This window comes from Talpa occidentalis, unplaced genomic scaffold (assembly GCF_014898055.3).
Source record: "Talpa occidentalis isolate TD23 unplaced genomic scaffold, MPIMG_talOcc4v2.1 talOcc4.10, whole genome shotgun sequence".
Taxonomy (NCBI): Eukaryota; Metazoa; Chordata; class Mammalia; order Eulipotyphla; family Talpidae; genus Talpa; species Talpa occidentalis.
Window position 1 is genome coordinate 88,157,471 of NW_023600993.1, and position 23,174 is coordinate 88,180,644.

The 23,174-nt window shown below is 53.6% G+C and overlaps 1 protein-coding gene across 2 annotated transcripts in view; it reads right to left on the minus strand.

Moving 5' to 3' along the window:
- Positions 1-2,060: 2,060 nt before the first annotated feature.
- Positions 2,061-23,174, minus strand: part of HM13 (histocompatibility minor 13) — a 42,956-nt gene continuing 21,842 nt past the window's right edge. Inside the window, exons 4-13 of one of the 2 annotated variants that reach the window (XM_037497375.2) lie at positions 17,100-17,188; positions 15,367-15,452; positions 15,163-15,288; positions 14,331-14,388; positions 12,386-12,469; positions 9,201-9,237; positions 7,814-7,916; positions 5,217-5,302; positions 3,380-3,526; positions 2,061-2,461 (exon numbers count right to left, since the gene is read on the minus strand). In XM_037497375.2, coding sequence (XP_037353272.1) covers positions 2,362-2,461; positions 3,380-3,526; positions 5,217-5,302; positions 7,814-7,916; positions 9,201-9,237; positions 12,386-12,469; positions 14,331-14,388; positions 15,163-15,288; positions 15,367-15,452; positions 17,100-17,188 — 916 coding nt within the window. In that variant the 3' untranslated portion in view covers positions 2,061-2,361. The remainder of the gene's footprint in view (positions 2,462-3,379; positions 3,527-5,216; positions 5,303-7,813; positions 7,917-9,200; positions 9,238-12,385; positions 12,470-14,330; positions 14,389-15,162; positions 15,289-15,366; positions 15,453-17,099; positions 17,189-23,174) is intronic. The other variant, XM_037497368.2, reaches the window with a different exon arrangement.

The following is a 23,174-nucleotide window of genomic DNA, read 5'->3' on the forward strand; positions in this document are numbered from 1 at the left end:
TGGAAGTGAGGCAGCAAGTTCAAATCCCCCCAGGGCCTTAATGTAATGTCTATGTTTCCTTTATCTGTAAATATTATTGTACCTACCTCCCAGGGTTGTTCTAGTTATTAAATGTTTCTAAAATACGCAGCACACCGCTAGCCTAGCTAAGGACAAAGGAAATACGTACTGGGGCGCTTAGCAGGGCTGATCACCAGCCCCCTCCCACCCACTGTAGTCAAGGGGACTGAGAGCAAAGAGGGACAACAGATCAGGGGCAGAACTTGGGGGTTTAGAGCAGTTTCCCAAGAATCTTCCCCACCCCGGGGTGAGACTGGCACTTGTCCCACCCAGGGCTCTGCCCAGCCACCCACCCCCGCCTCTCCAGTGTGCAGTCCCAATCCGTGCCCGGCCTAGTGCCATTTTTCCATGGGACTCTGGCTGTGGCGATCCACATCTGGAGTCTAGACTCGGAGGCTCTGCGGGCCGGGCCTACCGCCCGGGCTGGGCCACCGCTGCCCGCTGTTTGCTCAGCTGAAGCTGGTTAATTGGAATTAGAGTGGCCTCTGTGGTGCCGGCTGGCCGGGCGGGCCCTGGACAGCTACTGCCGAGGTCTGTGGAACATCTGGCCAGGCCAGGACGGTCATTAGGTGGCAGGCACCCGGCGCCACTGCCACCTCAGCCTCCGCCGGGGGCCGGTGGTGACTCAATGAGGTCTTTGTGGGCCCTGGGCCGCAGAGCCAACCGTGCTGTGTGACTGGGCTGCCTGCCCCATCTGCCGCCCTCAGAGCGGCCTTGTTCCAGGACCACATGGCCTCCCCTCTGGAGGTGGCTGGCATTGGTAGAAATCTGAAAAGCCCCTGTTGGGGAGAAGGCTTTAAGATTCCCTACCCTTCCTTTCCTTTCGGTAAATTCCTAGACCCAGAGAGGTTGCGTGGCAGGCTCAAAGGTACCCAGCACACCAGCTAGTGACTCAGACCTTAGCAACTCTGAAATTGCCACCCATGTGGGTGGGCAAGCTGCCTCACTTCCCTTGTTGGCACAGTAGGTCACAGCCTAGCATGGTGAGAACTAACTGAAATTCTGTACTGAGGTACTTGGTACCTGTACACTCAACAGCTAGTGAGGTCATTACAAGGATTCTGTCGATTTTTTGCTCATTCTTGTTCTTTAGCTACCTCCAAATTTTTGGAAAATTTCAGCCCCTGAACCTAAGTCTTGGGCCGGAGAAAGCCTGAGCTGGGAGTTAAGAGCCTGTTGTGTCTCGGGTCAGTGACCATCCTCTCCCACCTTGATTTCTTCACCCAGTCACCCCACACCACGCAGGTAGGTAAATGATAGCTGTACCAACTCCTGGTCTATTCCATCGGGGGTTCTTTTGCAGGCCAGGGCTGTTGTCTTCAGCAAACTCTGGAGAAAATCTGGTCCTGGAATCTCCAGATCTTGGGCATGGATGGCCTCTAAGAAGCACCAGGCTCAATCCCTCCCTAGCTGTCTCTCTAGAGGCCCTGGCCCTTGGGCTGTGAGTGGCCTTGAAGTAGTCACTTTGGGAAGAGTCCCAGGAATGGACAGAACAGGAGTGATGGGACTTTGATCTCCACGGCAACCTAGATTCAGGCATTTTCCAGCTGCAGCCATATGGTCCTGGGGACCAGGAAGCCGCTCCTGTCAGCACACAATAAATCTAAACTCTTCCTAGGGCCCATGAGGGCCTGCCTGTTACTCTTGCTTTCAGCTATGGTCCCCTTGCTGAGCCAGGTCAGTCTTTTGCTGCTTCCTCCCACCTCTTGCTGGAGATGGGGACAACACTGGCATACCTTCCAACATCCCAGTTGCCCCCAAGTGCTGGGTGGTAGGTGGTAAGAAGGGCTCGTGGGCCCCCTCTGCTGGCTAGAGGGCGCCCATGGGGTGCTGAGCTGGCTGACTGACTGCTCGGGCATCCAGGACAGCCAGGGCCCAGAGGCTGGGTTCTCGCCCCAGGTTGCAATACTGCACAGTTGCCAGGGAGGGGCTTATAGGACAGTCTCTGGGTGGGCACTGAGGCCTAGAGATCCTGATGCAAGATGCTGGGTGCAGTGCAGTGGCAATGGGATGAGTCTTTAATGTGAGGCAAAGTCAGTCCACAATACAAAAAGCTAAAAATCAGACCCACTTTTCCCACCTGGCACTTGGAAGGGGTGGGGGAAACTGGGGCTTCCTTAGCTGGCAGGGGTGAGGAGGGGCAGAGGAAAGCCACAGAAGGGGGGAGGCCCCTACTGGAGGGCTCCGGTGCCCCGCCCTGTCCTGGAGTTGCCTGGGCTCCGGCAGCCTTGCCTCTGCAGGCCCGCGCTGGTCCAGCCCCCGCCTGGCCCGTCTGGCCTCAGAGGGTCAGACAGCACCGCATCATTTCTCCTTCTTCTCCAGCCCCTTCGATGCTGATGCCTCTGTTCCTTCTTTGGATTCTGTCACTGCCGCTGGATCCGTAGGATTTGACTCCTCATAACTGACCAAAAAATGGAACAATAAAAACAACACATTTAAAGGAGGATTCAGAAGCTCTGTGCCCCGCCTCCCCACCATCCGAGGGGAGCCCCACGGCGCACACTGGAGAACACCAGTCCCACATCCGCTGCCCAGCACCTTCCAGTACTTGGCCCCGGCCCCACTGCGTGCCCTCCTCCGAAAGGCTGCTCTGCTTTCACTGTGCCTGGTAGTGCCAAGAGGTGGCAAGGGCAGTGGCAAGTGGAGGAGAGGTTGGGCTTGGGCTTGTGCAGGCCAACTTTAAGCTTCTTGAACCTTCCGCTGGAGAGAGTGGGAAAAAAAGGGTGGCCAGGACAAGGCTATGGGAGAATGCTGCCTCCCAGGACACATGGCAGGAGTCAAATAGCTTAGCCCCAGGGGTGCGGGTGGGCAGGGGGCTGCTCTACTGGCCAGGGGCACGGGGCCAATCTTGAAGGCGGACACCCTGGCTTTCCTCTTACTACGGACTCTACTTATTGAGCAACTGAGTTCATGCTAAGGACAATACCACGTTTCCTCACCAGATCAACTCCCCGAGGCAGGGATGTGCCCACTTACAGATGAAGAAAGAGAAGCTTGGAGAGAGGAAAGTGACTTGCCCAGGGAGATGGCGATATACACGTCCATAAGTATATGTATATAAAATACAGTGATGGAGACATACTCTTAACCGTATCTCCTGCTATATGACGTGCACGCTCATGTGAGGACACAGGCAGCTCTGCGGCCTTGGGCCCATGGCCGGGTGCAGCGACTCCTTGGTGGTTGTGGATGAGCTGCCTCTTGCTGCCCGCCCCTGGCCATGCTCCCTGCCCCGGACACTGGAGCTGGGGTGTCAGCCCTACCTTGGGCCCCGGGACAGAGGGGGGAAGCGGGCAGGTGGGCACCCACTGGGTATTACATGGCGCTGGGATTCTGCGGGCGCCGGCGGCGAGGGCCAGCTAGCTTCTGCTGCATGGAGTCGGCCAGGCTGGCTGGGGAGCCCGAGACTGTGGGGAAGTGGGTGAGCCTCGGGGTATGAGGCAGGATTTCGGCCGAGGACTCGTAGCTGCGTAAGAGACAGACAGACAGACAGGAAAAAAAAAGATGGAGAGGAAAAGACTAAGGGAGGACAGAAACTTCTCTTCCAAGGAGCAGGGAGCACAACTGTGTCTGACTCTGATCTACCTCCGTGCTTGCAGGCTTTGTGGAAAGAAGCTAGTGCTACTTGGAGAATGAAAAAGAAAAGAGGCGTCTAGACACAGGGGTCGCCGCAGCTGTGCAAAAGAACAAGGACGCTGTGGATGTGCAAGCGCTGCCGCGCAAACAGCACCGAGACACACTGCGGGCGCGCGGGCCAGATGCCGGATGCCGGATGCGCCAAGAACGCCGCCACCTGCGCGAGAATGTGCGTGCACGCACCTCGGAAGGGCTAGTGACAGGGCGGGCCTCTGCGGTGGCTGGGCCACGGGGGTGCTGTCCATCTCAGCTATGGGATTTTGGACCATGAGAATGTGTGACCTACTTAAAAATAAATAAATCAATCAAGGGAGCATCAATAAAGAGAAAAGGAAGACAAAGGATAAAGGTGGAGAACTAGGGAGAGACGGAGAGAGAGAGAAGAGAATCCCCTGCTTCTCACCTCAGCCTATGGCCCTCCTGAGCGCTTATACAGCAGAACATTCAGGGAAACCAAGCACCTCGGTTTTGGTCTCAGTGTCCAGAGCTGACCAAAGAGGACACAGTAGTCTGGGGAAGGCCCCTAAGGGGTGGGGGGCAGGGCTGAGACTGGATGAGAGTCAGGGTGAGCGTAGGTGCTGGATTCAGGAATTAGATCCCACCCCTGCCCCCCTGCTCTCCCAGATCTGGCCCCAACTTCACCCCCCCAGCCTTGCCTCAGAGTCCACAGGGCTTTGCCAGGCCAGGAGATATGGCAGGCAGGTTGGAGCCTGGGGCTTCTAGGCAGGGCAGGGAGGGCAGAGGCAGGTACGGGGGAGGGTGAGTCACAGGTTCCCCTGCAGGCAGCCAGGTGCACAGAAGGGCCTGGCAGGCACTCGAGGGACAACTCGGAGGCCAGGCAGGTGGAGCTGGGTGGATGGCCCCCGAGTGGGCAGCTTCAATCACAGTTGGCAGCTATTTCTGGTTCCCCAGCAGGCGGGGTCGGTGGTGCCAGGCCTCGACACCTGTCAGAGTCACGCAGGCCTTGGGGTATGGGTGGGGCTGTGCACAGGGTGTGGCAGGTGTGCATGTGCTGTGGGGAAGGGGTATGTGTGCAAGGGATACAGCCCACTAGGCTACAGCCACGCAGGTGGCCCAACGGGGCTGACACTTCTAACCCAGGGCACTTTCTAGCACAATATTTCTCTCCTATTACTCACATGTGAAAACTGACACCGGGGAGGGAAAGGACATGCCAAGGTCTGTGCTGGCCATCGGGGTGGGAAGCCAAGGCTCTTGACAGAGCGGCAACCCAGAGACAAATCTTCACCATCCATTCCCATCTCAAGACCCAGCTGGCATCTGGGTATCTGGGCTGCCTAGAGATCCATGGCCTTGCCCCACCCTGGGTCCCAGTCCATGGAAAAGCTCCCGTTGGTGCCCACAGCCAAGTACCCACATGCTGGCGGAAAGGGCAGCGGGTGGAGCTGGCGGTGGGAACAACGTTCCCCTGGAGACACGCACAAACAGCCCAGGCAGGCCTCGCTAGCTGCCTGCAGGTGCACCGTGCCACGCAGACGGTGGCCCCTGCCCTGCCTTACCTGAACATCTCTGTGACTTCTCCCTTGGCCAGTGCCACCAGGACAGGGAAGCCAATGCAGGCGGGGACCAGGTACAGGAGGGCAGGCTGCAAGAGGACACAGGCTGGTGAGGCAATGCTGGGAGGTCACCCTCCCAGGGTTCTGCCCATCACCCCAAACCTTTCCTGGGCTTGACAGGGACAGAGAGTGCCTACCCAGGTTCAGAGCATGGGCTCAAGAGAGGCATGCGTGACTCCCATACCAGGGCTATCCCTCCCTGGGAGGGAACACGGGACACCCACAGAAACTCAGATATGCAGGGCTTTCAGGGTGCACTGCGTCCCAATCACCTGGAACATCAGGTGCAAACCTGCACCCTCCTGGGTGGATCTTACTCCCAGAGACACTGTTGGCCCCCGTCTGGACTGGAAGCTTGCATTTCTAACAAGTGCCCCAGGAGATGCTGTTGTAATGAGGATGACCTGCACCCTCCTGGGTGGATCTTACTCCCAGAGACACTGTTGGCCCCCGTCTGGACTGGAAGCTTGCATTTCTAACAAGTGCCCCAGGAGATGCTGTTGTAATGAGGATGACGATCACATGGGTGCTGTGTACCAAGCACTTGCTGGGTCCCCCTGCTGGTAGCTGGCTCTGCTGGGACTCACCCCCAGTTTCCAGGTTTCATCTCTGGGTTTCCCGCTCCCTCTGGACAAGGAAGACATCTCATCATCTCTAAGGACCTTTGAAGAAAGTTACTAGACCCCCGACTTGGTTTTTGAGAGGCTACATATATTGCAGGCCATGCAGGTAGGGGTGACTCCTCTCTAGGGAACTGCCAGCACTGGATGTGCCTTGTAGAGGACGAAGGACCTTATGGAGCAGTCCTGTGTCTTGGATTCCCTTTCCTTTCTGAGAGTTTCGCACTCGGCTGTCTGGGGAGAGCGGCTGGCTACTGTGCAACTCGGTGAAGTCTCCCTCTCTCTGGGTTGCAGTGTCCTCATAGAGAGGACCACCCCTCCTGCCTCTGCACCAGCGGGTGAGAGCTCCCAGAGGGGGCCTCTTCTGAGTCTAGCCAAGGCCGAAGGCAAGTCTGCCACCTGGTGGCCGCTGGGGGAATGGCTTTGGACTTGGACTAACCCTCCAAGAAGCCTGCAAATTGGCCCTCCAATCCAGAGCCTCGATCCTCCTTGCCAGGTGCAAGCTATTCTCAGCTTGCAGAGCCCCTGAGGCTTTGTGATGCAGAAGTGAATGAGGTGGCTTTGGTCTCTCCAGCTATGAGCTAGGGGACCTTGGGCCTTCTGTAAAATAATACTAGTATGGTAGGTCTTCACTTAAGATCCTGGATAGGGTCTTTAAAAACCATGACTTTAAGTGAAACAATGTATAATGAAACCAGGGCCTTGAATAATTTCATTTCCTGCAGTGTTTCCCATCAATATTGTAACAAATGACATTAGAGGAAAGGCTCCAATTCAGACACTATAGATCTAGAAACATTATTACATATGAAAGGAGCTAATGAGCGGTTTTGCACAGTGCCTGGCTTAGAGTAACTGCACAACAAACTCCTCTTGTGCTCATCAAAGCTGGCTCCTAGGCATCCCGGGCCTGCGGGGGAGGTGCGGGAGAGGAGGGCACAACAGCAACAATCACAGCTAATACTATTGCGCCAGACATAGTTTTGAGCACTTAAGTTAGCTCTCTGAACTCCCGAACAACTCCAAGGGGGCTGCTGCTATTTATCCCCATTTTCTGTTTTCATTAATTGCTGAGGATTACCAAGCGTAACTTCAGCAACCACCCAGAGCCCCAGGGGGCAGATGGTGGCACCCACATGCACACTGGGGCTCTCCTGGCTTTCACTCCACACGGCCTTTCCCATGGCTGGGGGTGTAGCACCTGGGCTTGGTTTTCATACGACACAAGTTTGGCTCTGCACCACACGTACCTGCCTGTGGCACCTGGGCTTGTTTGCTCCTGGCTCACCAGGACCCTCAAGAAGTACTGCGCCGGGCCCGGCATTCGGGAAGTCCTCTTACTAATTCCAGCAGAGTAATCCTGTGTGCTCTCCTGTTCCCCCCAGCCTTTCCCCTCCAGTCCATGCCTGTCCCAGCCCTATCCCACCTTGGTGCACTCTGTGGCAGCTTATTACCCATCTTGGTGGAGGTCTGCTCAGGGAGCTGGGGCCCCAAAAGCCTATCACTCATCTGGTAGGGCAGGAACTGGGCTGAAACACCCATCCCCACCCAATCCCGCTCTATCTGGCTGCCACTACCAAGGCAGAGAAACCCTATTTTCTCTTTCTTAGAATTCCTGCAGCTGGAACTATGTAATACTGATCTGGCCCATGAATGGGCATAAATCTGCTAAGAGGGCTCTGGGAAAGGTTTCCCTTCCTGATGAAGGCAACAGGCATGGCTCCTTCTTGCCATTAACATGCATAAGCTGCCGAGAGCAGGGGCAGCAATCCTACAAGAATAAGAAAGGCAAACAGGGTCAAGAACTTGCTTGCGACCAACGGGTAGCCCTAGCTCTGGATTGCTCATATATAGGACAAGTTGTGTGCAATCCCTGTCACTTGGAAGCACCCCTGACACACTGACCACAGCCCCGCTCACCTGGGCATGCTTGAAGATGTGCATGATGAAGATGGTAAGGCCCAGGCCAAAGATGTAGGCTGCAAAGCTGGTGTAGAAGTAGGTGTGGGTGTTCTTCTTCAAGCTTCGGGGAAGGCATGGGGAGAAAGAGGAGGTTAGACGCAGGCACTGCAGCAGCATCGGAGGGAACCTGGGGAGAAGCTGGAGGCTACATGGGGTGACTATAGTCTGGAGGTGGGCAGGCTCTCTAATATTGGCCCCAATTGTGTGTTTGAATGTACTCTTGAACCCCTCTCTCCTTGCCCTGGCTGCTTCCAGCCTGGAGCTGCAAGCACATTGAGAGCTGCCCTATTGTGACACTTTGGGGAATGCAGTGCAGATTCTGGAACCAGCCCTGAAGGTCTTGCTTATCCTGCAAGTCCAGACCGGGAATGTGATTGTGCCTCTGAAGCTGCTGGCAGCTTAAGCTGCGTCTCCAGCAAACGGAATGGGGGCTCTTGTGGACAGCGGGAGAGCTGACTGGCACAGAGTCCTCACAAAGTGAGCAGCTTCCTTCCAAGGCTGCCTGTAAGCGTGTCTACAGGTGCAATGGCACTATGCAAACCACCTAACGGATGAGTGGCAAAAGTGAAGCTGCACATGTCGGCTGGGTTTCAGTGACTCTGGTGCTGAGTTTCTCATGACTTCTGTCAACACTATCACCATTTTTGCAGTTATGGCTCAAGAGGTTAAGGAACATTCATAACCCCCTTCGAGACTAAGCGCACACGCAAGTCCTCCAGCTGGGATGGGATGACTGAGCGCCACCTGCTGGCGGCAGGCCCAGCTGTCCAGGTGTTAACTCTTGACACCTTTTCTGTTTTAGGTGGTGGTGCAAGTTGGCCCCTTTCCCTCTCCCTGTTCCCACATTCTACAGTGGACTGAAAAAAGGAGAGGGCGGGGAAGAGCTAGAGCAGCTGGGACACAGTGACCTGACCCTGGGCTGACAGCACGGTAACCATGACGACTGCAACAGCAACTGGATTTCCTGAGCCAGCCTGTGCACCATGGTGTCCAGCTGGTCTTGGTAATTCTGGGGTCTGCTAACCACTAGCTTCAGGATGGGAAACCCCTAAAAGGTTGAGTCACTTGTCAAGGTCATACTGTGAAAAAGCACTAGGGGCACCTTCAGGATATCTGGGTTTAAATCTCTTGGTCTGGGATTCCTTGGGTTTTTTTTTTTGGCAGCAGACTCTTTGAACACTTAGAATCTCAAAAGCAGATAAAATCAGAATTGCTCTGGGTGTTGTGGGATGGAGGATCTGGTCTCCTGAGTTACGTCCTCTAGGCTCCTGAGAACCGAGAACCTCTGCCTGGGGAAGGCTCCTCCTAGGGGGAGCCTGAAGGTTTGGGCAGCTAAGTCACTTACCTGATGTCAAAACGCAGCAGTAAGGCAATGAAGATGCCTGCAGGGAGAAAGCCAGGGTTAGAGGGTGGCAGGGAAGTGAGTGTCTCAGGAGGGCTTGGAGACAGAGAAGAGCAAACAGTGAACTAAATAGGCAACAGGGCCGGCAACTTGGTGTTCCCTGTGATGGAGCAATCACCGGGGTCAAGGGCATGGCCAACATTACCAACTGCCAGCAGAAATGCCCTTTCTTTACTACCAGGTGCTTTGGCCTGGGGCCACATTGCCATGGCACCATACTGTGTCACACTGGGTCCTTCCAACCAAATGTTTATTGAGGGTCTGCTAAGTACTAGAGGGGCAAAGCAAAAATCACGGCTTTCATGGAGCTCAGCCACAGGGGCACAGGACAGACATGCCAAGCAGACAGTCCTGAAAATCAACATAGGATAACTGAAAAGATGCTTCCAGAGTCATGGGAAGGTGATCAGGGGATGAGACCCAGGTTTGGGGAGGGAGGCTTGGAGGAAGAGAAAGGAGGCTTTTTTGAGGACATGACAATGTCAGGAAAATGGAACAATGTATGCAGAAGTCCTGAGGAAAGAGCGTGCAGGGGTCAAGGCACTAATAAGCTTGCAGCCCAGAGCAGGAGATGCAGGGAATGGACTAGTTGGGGAGCATGGGGTCTTTATCCTGAGAGGAAGGGCATACATGAAGCGTTCTAAGCAGGAGAATCACCGCAACAGGTTTTGAAAAGGTCCCCACGGTGGCTGCTTGTCCAGAGGGAGGACAAGAAGCTGACTATGAGGAAACTCTGCCACTGGGGCTCAGGAGAGCCTGGTTTACGCTGCTTACTGACCGCACTCCTAGTCACACTGCAAAGCCCAGCCCAGACACCCAAGAAGCCTGGGAGCTCCTGAACCACAGCCAGCCAGCCCCGGCTCTGTATGTGGCGCGCACACACACATTAGCCTGAGTGTCTGTGTCCCTGCGGTTCAGAAGCTCAGACAGGGCGAGGGCTGAATCTCATTCAGTCCAGAGCAGACTCTCAAGGATGGAAACATTCTGGTCAGAAAGCTTCAGAAGGCAACATACTAGCGAAAGCTGTGTAAGTGGGTGGACAGAGGTGGCCAACGAGCAGTGTAGGTGGCAAATGAAGCCTTTCCCCCAAAGCCAAGGGCTCAGCGCCCTCTGGTGGCTGAATTTTCCAACTAACCCGGGGGTCGGAGTTGGCTGCAGTTTTCACTCCTATTAACACAGCTGATTCTTGGAACAAAGCCTGCAAACCATCCTTTGAAAAACATCACCAGGGCTCTGAGCATGTAACTGACTTACACTCACGGTGACCACTGACAGAATCAGCTGGACGTGTTGTGCACAGACACACGCAGAGACGTCCCCGGCATGCCTCAAGCCTGGAGGCACGACCAGTGAGGGAGGACGTAGGGAGGTCTGTGTGGGGGCCTGTGACCGACTCTGTCCACACAGAGCCCAGTGCTTTATGGAACTCAACTTCTCCCTCCTGATGGCGGTGCCTCTTCCTGGGGAAGCAAGTCTCCCTGCCTCACCAAGCCACAGCGCATGGGAACACCTGGGCCCAAGACCGTACGCCCACGTGCCCCAGACCTCAGGCAAGTCTTTGTGAAGCTGTTTCCTCATCTGTGAAATGGAAATACCCTCTACTTCACCAGGCTGCTAGGACAATGTACAAAATGCACCTGGCATGAAGCCTGGCACACACAGGTGTGTGCCTGGGTCACAAATGCATGGTCTGTAGCTTCCTATTACTGCAGAGAGTACAGTTCATTCTGACTGTGCAAACTTTTTCTTTTTAGTCAGACAGTCCTGGTCTGCGCTGTGGCCCTGCTGCTTATAGTGGGTGTTTATAGAAGTCTCTTCTCTTTGAACCACTGCTTTGTCTCCACATGTGGGACAACATGAAAGCATCACAACAGAAGCACCTGTGCCAGCCAGGTTACTGAGAGAACTGCAACAACTTCCTACAGTGGAAAGCAATTTGGCTTTTAATTTTCCAAAGTTTTTAAACTTTGGAGTTTTATTTAAAAGTTTTTTAATGGCCTCCCTCAGTGGCACAGCAGTTGAGCTCTGGGCTGCGAAGCTGCCTGCAGCCTCTGCAGCGCTGGTTCAATCCCTGGCTGCTGGGCGAGGGTCCTACATGGCGCGCAGACCTATCTTGCTGCCCGCTGCTCCCCTCAGCAGTGTACTTTGTCAGTCTGCCTGTTTTGCTCTCCGCTCTGGCTCTGGTGAATTTTCTCACCCTCCCGCGCTTCTGACTGTACCCAGTGCTTGTATAAATAATTAAATAAATCTTAAAAAAAAATAAAAGTTTTTAAAAAGCTTTTAAGCAAGCACCAGGCCTCTTTTGAGCTTTTGGGACTCATGCCCTTTGGGTGTGACCAGGCCCAGATCTGCAGGTGTACAACATCCAAGCCTCAGCCACTTCACCTGCCTTAAGTGGCCACTCAGCTTTGCTCTTAGTCTCTTGCCTGGCAGTTTAGGCCACTGGTGCCCTGCAACAAGACAAGGTCACAGCCCTCAGAGATGTATGCCTACCATTGGGCCTGCATTCAGGGGCACTCGAGCTTATAACCGCAGGTACACTAACCGGCACCCACATGGAGCCATGGGTCAGAGGCCAGCTCGTGTACCGTGCATGGGTCACATGTCCCTCAGCCAAGACTGTAGAGGCCATGACCCCATGAGGCCAGGTCCACACACAGGCATTCTCCCTGGAGCCTCCTGGCACTGGAGAGAGGAGCAGCAAGGGGAGTGTGGTGGGTCAAGCCCATGTGCAATGCCAGTACACACTGGAAGTGCAAGGACGCATGCAGGCGTTTGAGGGTCAGGTTCCTTCGTGATGGTCACGGATATGCTTTTTCAGAGTGTTTCAGTCTGTCATTAAACAGGTACTTTGTAACTAAACAACCTCTGTTCAACCAAATCAGAAGCTCTGTGAAGACTGTCCTGCTCTCTGCTGTCCTCCCTGTGTCCAGCTCAGGGCCTGCCGCACACCTGCAGTTCTTTACCAAACCCTCAGCTGACTGGGGGCTGGGGGTGTGCAGTCACCTGCCTAACCCCTCACCCCTCTTTCTCAAGGGGTAAGGCTGGTGGTTTCATAGCATTCCTCCTCTACCCAGGCAATACCCTCTCTACCCCTTGTGACTCGGCCCCCACCCCAGCCTGGTCACCTGGAATGACGATATCTCCAAGTCCCAACATGGCAAAGTTGTCTGCTTCCAGGCCCTTCTCCAGCAGATCCTGAGGAAACACCACTGCGGGGGGGGGGGGGGGGGGGGGAGGGAGGGGTAGAGATGCGAGGAGTCAGTCAGGACCCACGTCCCTTCCACTCCCAGCCCCCACCTCCTTGCATGAGTCTCACACTGGCATCTGTGGGAGGGGAGGAGGGGAGAGAGAACGCAGACTGGATGAAGGGCAAGGTCTCCATCTGGAACCACAGCTGATTAGAGTGGGGAAGAATCCAGGATCATCTAGGCCAAAGTTTAATGCCTTTGTGGAGTTATAACTAACACACCACACACACAATTTCAATGACCTTTCTGGCCATGGAACACTTAAGTTAAAAGGGATCAACCTCACAGCACAGCACAGCACATAAAAGAGTCCATGTATTCCCAACATCTAATCAGCAACATGGGTTCTCCCTGCAACATGGGTATGGACAATAGCCTTTGTTCTGAAGCAGGGGGAGCTGGGACTGTTTCTGGATCTGCCAAGGGATCCACCCTTGCAAATTCCTTGCGCTAAGCCCCTCACTCAGAAATCCAATTGGCTGGCTTGACTGAATAAATGCAGACTGAGAGAAACCCTTCCCCCTGTGCCCAGTTATTGTAAGGTTTCACTCATAAGGCTTTGCAAGTAGAAGAGCAGTTACATGTGGGCTTCAGAGTCAGGCTGAGTGGGTCTGAATCCTGGCTCTGGCTGTGCCTTAACTTCTCTGTGCCTTAGTTCTCTCACCTGTGAAATGGGTACAAAAGATCGGACGCTATAGGGTGTGGTGAGGATTAGTGATCTGCACACAGCAGCTACACCATACATTCTTTACTACCCTAGTCCTGACTGTGTGGAGCACCCTTCCCTGGTGATGGATCCAGTATTGGTGCAAGGCTAAGACAATTAGAACAATCCAGATTCCTGACCCCCTACCCCTGTGACCACTAGGCGTGGTCACGTGACCTGGTTTTGGCCAATGGCATGGAAGCCGGAGTGCGTTGGAGGTAAGCTTGTGCTTCCATGGTACACAGAGGCCTTCCCTGCTCAATTCTTCCTGCTTTGACTGTACACGTTCACTATACAGTCATCTACAGACATCCTCACTTGATCCTCTCCATGCTGTACCGTTCAATTCTGAGTGGCAGCTGAGGAAATCAGGAAATCAGGAGAGGGCAAGTCTCCTCCTTAAGGCCACACAGCCAAGAGATGTCAGATCTGGGTTTGAAGTGCAGGTGGCCTGACTTCAGCATGTGTGCACATGAACACTCTGCCTCTGAGCGCCACTCCTTGCACTAGAAGTAAGACGGCTTCTCCCCAACCCAGAAAACCAGGTTCCACACACCAGAAACCAATACCACAATATGATTTCCCTATTCAGAGCCTTACAAGCTTCCTGGCAACTCGTCCTCCCCAAATCTTGTCTCTTTCATGCTTCTTCCCTCCCTGAATCTGCTCCCAGGGTCCTCCATCATCTTCCTGCCTCCAGCCCTCAGCTGAAGCTGTACTCTTTCAAAAGCCCATACTGCTCCTGCAGGCCTCGTGAATGTATAGTCATCCTTTCTGACCCAGGAATGCTTTTCCTGACCTCTTGGCTGGGTTCATCCATCAAAGCATGCGGGGACTAACTGTTCTGGCTTGCCCAGCATCTGTCCTGTCGCTCTGGAGAACTGACCTCACTTCAACTGTGGGGGGCTGGCAATTCAAATACTCTGCCCCTAGGCACTAGGGAGGGCAGAGACCCAGACGCCGTCCTGCCGACCCTCCGTCTCCCCAGTGGTGAACGTGCCTGACTCGTGGGTCAGGCCCCAGAGGTTTATTCAAGCCAAAGCAGGGAGAAGACAAGGTATGACCAAAGCAGGGGCCGAGGGGACACACAGCCGGGCAGTGGGGGAAGTCTCTTACATTTTATTGGTGCCTCAAAGGACTTGGCCACTGTCACCATCACGTTGGTGCCAAATACCTAGAAGAGGAGAGAGGTGTCTGGAAGGAGGAGAGGGCGGTGGGAAGGAATGGCTATCTTTGGGCTTTGCATGCTGCAGCCTGAGAGCTGCAGGGCAGGGGGTGGGGTGGAGGTGGGAGGGACCCAGAGCAGAGGTGAAGCGAAGGTGAGGCAGCCAGTGATACTGGTCAGTGGGATACTTTCCAGGGTTCCAGGTTGTGGGCAACAAAGAGGGTCAATTTGAAGGAGTGTGAAAGGGCAGAGGAAGGCTCTAGCCAAGCTTCCCGTTTGTCCAGGGCTCTGCCCCTTTGAAGAGAACAAGTCCTCCAGCACTGCATACTAAAGGGGAGAGGCAGCCTGAGGCCTGGAAAGGGAGGGTAGGGCTGATGAGTGTGGCTGGTCCCCCAGCCCAGCTGTGTAGACAGAGCAGCTGCTAACACGCCCCTGACCTCAGGCGCCAGTGTGCTATCTACTACACTGCCTGAACTGCTGAGTCTCAGCTGGTCTCTGGGGTGATGTAGAATTGAGTGACACCCCTGCTGGGGCCACCTGAAGGAGCCCCGAGGGTGGCTGGGAGGCAGCGGCCAGGAGAGTCTCAGCAAGCGGTGGAATCTGCTTTTGTCAGAGATGAGAGGCACCTGCTCTGGGGTGTGCTGTCAGGCCAAGGCAGGTGCCCCTCATCAGATAACTGCCTCTTGGGCCCAAGAGACGGGGGCGGGGGTGGTGGGTGCAGGGTACTGGAAGGCAAGGGGGTTGGCAGCCAGACACCCTTCTTTGTGTCCCCGCCTGACTCACCCAGAACACATCGTAGATGAAGAGTCCGCCCAGCAGGATGCAGCCAGTGCTGACATTGTTCAGATGCAGAAGCTCTACCCCGTTAAGGGAGAAGGCCAGGCCAAAGAGATTGTTGGCGATCCAGTGCTGGGGAAGGTGGGAGTGAGACCAGCCGCCGTGCACGCCCTGTCCTCCCTCTTGCTCCTCCTGGCACTGGCTACTTACCTTCCGCAGCAGGTACCAGACACCAACGATGCTGCTCAGGCCCAGGCACACCAGGTCCTTGGTGTCAAACTCATAATTGATGATCTCTGGGCAGAGAGGCCGGGTAAGTCCACTCCCCGGGGCGGGGCTGCCCCTCCCACCTGTCAGCCCCTGGACGGAGGAGGGCATGGCTGTGGGCACTGTCAGAGGCCCACAGGCTGGGGTGCTCACTGGAACCACCCCAACCCCTCCGATTTCCTAGAAAAGGACAACAGAGGCCCAGAGAGAACGCAGTTCTGGCTCAGGAGAGTGGGACTGGAAACGCAGACTCTGCACTTGTAGGTGGGCGACCATCGGGGAAGACCGTTTTCTCATCTCTAACAAGGGGTTCATGGCACCTCCGTCACAGGGCTGCTGGGGGGGGCACATGTGAGATGGTCCTGACAAAGCGCTCAGCAAAGTGCCTGGCACCCAGGAATGCTCAGTTGATGCTGGCTGCCACCAGACCCAGGCCTTTAGCAAGGTCCCAGCTCACTGGGGAACCTTTCTGCTGCCACCATAGAGGTCAAGAAGGCTGCTGGCAGCCCAGTGACACCCATGGAGGAGGAGGAGAAGGAGGAAGGAAAGAGGCCAAGGCCCTGGAGAAAAAGCAGGAGGCAGCGCTGAGGCCGCTGGGCAGGGAGCCCTGAGCAGCCAGTCCGTGTCAGAGCCAGTCTCCACTGCTTCCCAGTTTCTCATAAGGAAGCTGGGACAGGTGGCTCACAGAGGACAGTTGTTTCTTTCAGATTTCAGGGAGGGGTAGACTGGTTGGCGCCAGTTTCTGTCCTCTCCTCTGTGGTAACAGCTCTCTGGTGATTTTTAACTGGACACAAGGCCAGGTCACAGCACATTTTCTAGGCCCCCTGCAGCTACATGGGCCATGGCAGAGCTGCCTCTCCCTCTGGCTGGGCTGTAGAGGGATGGTGCATCCCTATGGGCCTGCGGGCCACTGCATGTGGCGGGGCATGAGACAGACTGTGTGGTACACGCTTAGCCATCATACAAAATCGCTGCTTTCTGGGGACAGGGAGAATGTGCTGGGCGGCAGTGAGAGAGAGTGCGGCAAGTCCAGGCTTTTTCCTGTCAGCGACGGCTGCACCATCTAGGTGTGAGCCAGCACCCTTGAGGACAGTCCCGTGATGAGGCTGCCTACCGCATTTTTCTCAGAACACGGCCTGGTCGTTAAGAGACACATCACTGTCCCTGCCACTTGGCCAAGCCGTTTATAATGCATTTATTACAGCACTGGAGCCTGTGCCCTAACTAACCCCCAAAGGACTTTCCCTAATTCCCCATAGTTTGCATTTTCAAGAGCCACAGAACCTCATTTTCAAGTCCCAGGGAGGAGAGCACTCACTCTAAAAACAGACATGTTAAAATAGCTACAAGAACCCCCTTTCTGAGTCCTTTTTTACAAGGCAGGCAGGGTGCTGAAGGCTGCCTACCGAGCGCTCACTAGCAATCCTGACAAGAAGCCAGTGAGGGAGGTGCTAGGTAATTCGCATTTTACCGAATCAAAAACAATCCTCAACACCCGCCCCCACCCCGCCCCCTCTCTGCACAGAGAGGTAAAGGAATTTGCCCGGAGTCCCCCATTTAGGCCACAGCAGAGCTGGGAGGTGACCCCGGCAGAGTGGTCCCAGAGCCCACCTTCCCTGTCAGTCGAATGGAACTGGGAGACACCAGGGCACACCTGGGGCGGGGGTGGCACTGACCTTCCTTGTTCTCCCCGGAGCCCTGAGTGAAGAGCAGCTGGTACTGTCGATATGGGAAGTTGGCTGGAAAGAACTTATTCATGAAGGGGCTGGAAGGAAAGAAAAAGCAGGTTGGCAACAGAGCCCCCAAGAGGCATTGAGAGCTGTCCCCTCCTGACACCCTCACAGCCGCCCTGGTAGGCAGGTGCTGCTGTCCCTCTTCTATAGGTGTGCAAACAGGTGCTCAGGGGGCAAGTGACAGCCCAGAGCCACAGAGGGAGTCAGGATCTGAGCTAAGACTCAAACCCCGTGTCTGGATGCCCAGGCATCTACACTGCCTCTTGGTCAGCACCCAAGAAACACAAAGCAGAGACAGTTAGATTTCATGTAAAATGCAGTTTTGAGGAGAGCAAAGGATACCCAAGTCTGGTCCATGTACTGCCCAAGAGCTGTCAAGAATGCACTGTTCCTGTATACCCTGCTGGATCCATCAAGGCAGATAACCTGATGGTCATCACTACCCATCCCAGGACTTACTAGGCCTGAGGCTTGTACATGTTTGCCAGACCTGATCAGCCAGATAAATCACAGCCCTAAGATGGGAGCACCCCACATTCACTCGTTCCACAAGGCCTCCCTGGCTCAGGATGGCCTCATGGTCGTCTCTGGAAGCATTCTCTCTGATACTCTCCTTCCCTGTCAGTCAAGGAAAGGAGACTTTTTTTCTTGCACCTTCAGAGCAAGATTAGTAAATCAGGGGTCCCTTGGCTCAGTCTGGTCCTGGGGCAGCAGTGTTGCAGAGTGACCACAAGCTTGGGTAGCCCAGCCCTGAAGCCTGCTCTGCCATACACCAACCCTGTGGCCCTGGAGGGTCACTTGAGTGGCTTGGTGTCCACAGCTAGTGGGGATAATACCACTGCTGTGAAGCTGTGAGAGAAGGCAGGGGAGCTTAGCTCAGCAGAGGACTCACAGCAGGGATAGAAGAACTCTGAGCTTCCATCATCTATTGTCCTTATCCAGAGGCTGAACTCCAGAGCATCTGGCAACACTAGATGAGTATGACAATGACTAATGAAGTGGGGAAATCCAGAAAGATGCTCCCTCTGGTAGGTAAACAGAGACAGGCCAAGAGGAACCCAGGGCAGGGGAATACAGGCTAAGACCTTCGGCCTTGGGGAAAGAAGATGTGGAGTCAACTATCTCTGGGCCTGTTTCTGCTTGTCAGTCAATGCCTCCCATAGACGAGAGGGCTGTGTGATGAGAGGGGACAGGCATGGGCTTCTACTTGATGCTACTTCCAACCCAGTATACTACATCAGTTTTGATGAAGTCTGAAGTCACTGTGTGTGTACAGAGAGAGAGAGAAGGCCTGAGGAGTTCATGCCATCCTGTCTCTTCCTCAGGACTTTGAAATTTAGCTCCTCAACCAGCAGAGTATAGTGATGAAGAGTATGGACTCTGCAGTCAGACTTCCTAGGTTCAAATCAAATCCTGGATCTGTCACTTACTAGCTGAGTGACCCTGGGAAACTTACTTAGCTGCTCTGTGCAACTGTTTCCTTATTTGGAACACAACAATCTTTCTCATAGGGTAATTAAGAGAATTAAGTGGGGCCTCCCCGGTGGCGCTGCGGTTGAGCACTGGGTTGCGAAGCTGCCCGCAACCTCTGCGGTGCCGGTTCGATCCCCGGCTGCTCCCCGGCCACCGGAGGAGGGTCCCGCATGGCGCGCAGACCTCTCTTGCCGCCCGCTGCTCCCCTCAGCAGTGTACTTCGGTCCTTCTGCCTGCTCTGCTCCCCGCTCTGGCTCTGGTGAGTTCTCTCACCCTCCCACGCTTCTGACTATACCCAGTGCTTGTATAAATAAATAAATAAATCTTAAAAAAAAAAAGTTAAAAAAAAAAAAAAGAGAATTAAGTGAATACTTGGCAGCCATTAAGCTTAACAGTAGCTTTCATTTCAAGTTGAAAGTTTCTACTGATGTCTTTGTTATCCTGAGAAAAGAGGGGCAGCTGGCTAACGCAGGACCAAGTCCAGGCAACCTGGCTGGACTTGAGGGAGGGGGCCTGTCTCAAACCTTTGCCCTACCGAGGGGGACGGCATGTAAATGCTGAGCAGCTCTGAATGTAGACTTCTGTAGCAGATAGAGGTTCTTTCTGGCCCTTGATGGCTCACATCAAAACTAAAGGTTGCTGAGCCTCCCTGGTGGTGCAGCGGGTTGAGCACCACACTGTGAAGCTGTCTGCAGCCTCTGCAGTATGTGTTTGATCCCGGCCGGCCGGCCGGCGAGAATCCCACATGGCGCAGCAGACCTCTCCTGTCTCGCCCGCTGCTCCCCTCAGCAGTGTACTTCATCAGTCTGCCTGCTCTGCTCTCCCCTCTGTCTCTGGTGAATTCTCTCACCCTCCTGCACCTCTGGCCTGTACCCCAGCTTTTGTATAAAAATAAAAAAATCTTAAAACGAAATACTAAAGGTTGCTGCTTCTGGGAAAGCACATGCTGGTGCCCCTCTCCCCTGGGTGTAGAAGTGAGCGGGTCAGCAATGAGTCCGAGGGTCAGCCATGTCCGATGTGGCTGCCTCCTCCCGGGTGGCAGAGTTTGGCCTTTCTTTCTCTAAAGGTCAGCTGAGTAGGGCATGAGCTCAGAGGTGGCAAAGCAATCTGAGGTACCCTTAGCAAGAAGGATTTGGGGACTATGCAAGGTGAGGGCAGGCTTTGGCTCGCCTTCTCCTGGAGCCTCAGGCTGCGGTTTCTCCCCAGAAAGGCCCGAGGTGGGTGGAGGTGGTGGGGAGGTGAAGACCTTCTGTGAGAACCTGCCACCACCGCTGCTGCAGGGGCGCTGATGCAGTCTGGGGCTCAGCTCTTTCAGCAGGTCTCCCCTTTGCCAATCCTCAGGAGACGGCCAATCGCACTGACCCCTGGGAGTGGCCGGCCAGGCCAGCCTCTGTAAGCTCTTTTCCTCTTCACTTCTGCCAAAGTTGGAAAGAATGCTGGCCGTGGAGTCTGACAGACCTGCTCAAACCCTCTGTGCTCCTCTGAGCTATGAACCCCGGTGATGGAGCCGCTGAGCTTTATTGGCCCCGTCTTGAACTTTCAGACATTACTGTTTGGATCCCGACTCTATGTGGGCATGAACAGCTTACCAAAATTCTAACGATGAGGTTATGCACCCCTTCCTTTTTCACTAAAATTGTTTTTACCGGATTTAGCTCTTTTCCATGTAAATTTTACAATAATGATTTCATTCATCCCAGAGTTTGGTTCATATCAAATTTTTCAGAGACTAGCTTTGACCCTGTATGGCGAGCACCCTTTGCCCAGGACTAGTCATTATTTTTACAAGGACTGACTTTCCTAGATCATATGTTGTGCTCTAAGTCTTATCAAGGAAAGGATTCTTGTTAAATCTCAGTTGCTAACAAATTTCACCATGCGCAGTTTTAGCTGCTGTCGGCTCTATTTTGTGTTCATAATTTCTATCAGTAAAAATTATGAATTGCCTGAAACAACTGTTTCTTGGTTAAAACATGAGAAATTTGGAACCCTGCTTCTCAGTGATTGTTCCAAAAGAGAAAAAAGTATCTCTGGTGTCAAAACACTACAGGTTCCAGAACCCTGCTCAGGCAAGTGGGTGGCTTGCTCCCTGGGGGGCAGTGAGAGAAAGTGATTCCTCGGCCTCTCAGCACACAGCCCCTGGGGGTTTTCGAAGGCTATTGGGCTTTTTCATTCTGAGGTGTGGCTGGGCTGTGGGGAGCCTGGAGGCCTCAGGCTCTTGCCAGGTGGGGTGGGCTAGAGTTGGGAGATCCTAATTAGCATGGGAAATGCAGGGCGCAGTGCCTGGGACTGGCCCGAAGCCCATCAGGAAAGGAGGTCTGTCCTTTGGGGAAGGGCGCCACCATCCTGCTAGGCCCAGTTCTCCAAGCCTGCCTTTTTTTAGGCTGGGGGGCTGGAGAAGAAGTACCCCACCCTCCAGACAGTGTGGGAGTGTGGCCAGTGAAGTGACGGTGTAGTTGTAGAAAACACTGAACTCAGTCAAAAGAAAAGAGCGCAAGTGCCAGTTGTGTGGCCTTGGACCGGCCACTTGACTCACAATTGCGGCAGCCTCTGCCGCTGAACGCCAGTGAACTTACTGGAAAGAGGGAGGCTTTCACTCAGACGCATAGTACATCTGAGTGAATAAGACCCCCTTCCCCTGTGCGCTGGACTGGACAGTCAATGACGGGTAAGATCGGGGGCAGACTAAAGAAGGCACTGGCCAGCCGTATGTCTGCGACTCCTGACGACCTAAGACAGGCGCAGTCCCCGAGGGGCTTCATTATGATAATCTTTGGCGATCAAATCAGACAAATGGCTAAAGGCCTGTAAGCCCAATCCAGGTGTTAAACCCGCAGTAAAAAACCCCTTCTTTTGGCTGAGAACATGGCTGCTGCCTGATGGAGTCACCAACAAAACGGTTTAACTATTAACCAGTTGGTCATTGTTCCTGCATAAGAAGCAACATAGCAACCAGTCTATAATTATACTATTTTCTTACCTACTTTACTTTTTCTATATATGTGTAAAATCAGTTTCAGGAAATGCATGATGAAGAAAATAGCATGTGGTAAAAGTAGTTTCGGAATAATCATAATACTTCTCACATGAGTCAATACACAAAAATTAAAATGCTTACGTAGAGAATATATTGTTCGTGATCACTAAAAGTAAAATGTAGCAGTAGTTAAATATTAATGCTTTCTGATAATTGTGGTCTTGGAAACAAAACAAGAAAAGCTACCTTAAAGAATGCTGTTCTGTGTAATCAAAAATAATTGTGTAGATTTAGATTCCTGTAATCAGAACCTTGCGATTGTTTAGTGTACCATGCCATGGAACATCGATCACATGTACCTGAATGATGAAGTAAATGTCTTATGTATGACTAAACATCTCATGCTGAAAAAAAAATTAACTTGTATGAAATCATCCATTGTTAAAAAAGTATAAAAGTGTATAATGATTTTGAGCACATTACATTCAGATCTTCACTCTTGAAGTGTGTCTGTCTGTCATTTATGCGCTGAATCCTTGACCATCCTGCATGAGTTTCACATCCCTGGGACGGCCTTGCCAGTCTACCGCTGCGCTGGTCTGTGGCACACAATGAATTTCAACTGCTAACAAATTTGACTCCCTCACTGACCCACCAGTGTGGCCAGAGGAGGGAGGCCACACTTGCCCTGGCCGTCACTGCCTGTTGCGAGCAGATCCCGCTGTCTGTCTCTCTAGCTTTTTCTTTGAGTGTTCTGGGGACCCCGCTGTGTCTTCCACGTGTGTAGACCCTTTGGGAATCTGTGACTGTCTCTGGTAGTGAGGTTTTGGATGACTGCTGTTTTCACCTTTTTACTTGGCTGGCTTCTCCCTCCTTGTACCTCTCCCAGGTTTCCTGTCTCGCACAGCTGAGTTCAAGCTGTGTTCCTTCTTTCCGGGAACATTCCCAGGCCTGCTGGCCACATGATGGTCTATCACTGGTTCTCAGCTGAAGCCACCTCAAGGGGCCAGACAGAAGCATGTTGGGACACTTTTGTAGTCACAAGCTAGTGGCAGGGCTGAGGACGCAACTGCCATTTGCTAAGCAGGACCAGGGATGCCAAATGTTTACACAATGGAAAACTGGTCTGTCTAAAAGAACAATAGCAGGCCCCCCTAGGGACTGCTGGTCTAGATGGTTCATCCTCCTGAACAACACAAGCATGTGGCAATCTTAGCAGGGGGCTATGGTAAGAGGATGGTCTCTGGGGCCACAAAGGCCTGGCTTTGAATCTTGGCTCTGCTGTTTATTAGCTGTGTTATCCTAGCAAAGTTCCTAACCTCTCTGCACTAGTTTCCAAAGGTAACAGGATTAACAGCAAAAGCTAACCTTGTAAAGTTATCAGGTCAACATAGGAAGTAAGCATTAACACATTAAGTGCCAGATACTATACCAAAAGTTAGTTTCCACATGACCCATGAGGAAGGTTCTATATATTTTCCTCCATGTGTAGATGGGGAAACTGAGGCCAGAGAGATATAAGTAACTTGCATAAAATCAGGGCTAGTGCATGTCAGGATCTGGAATTA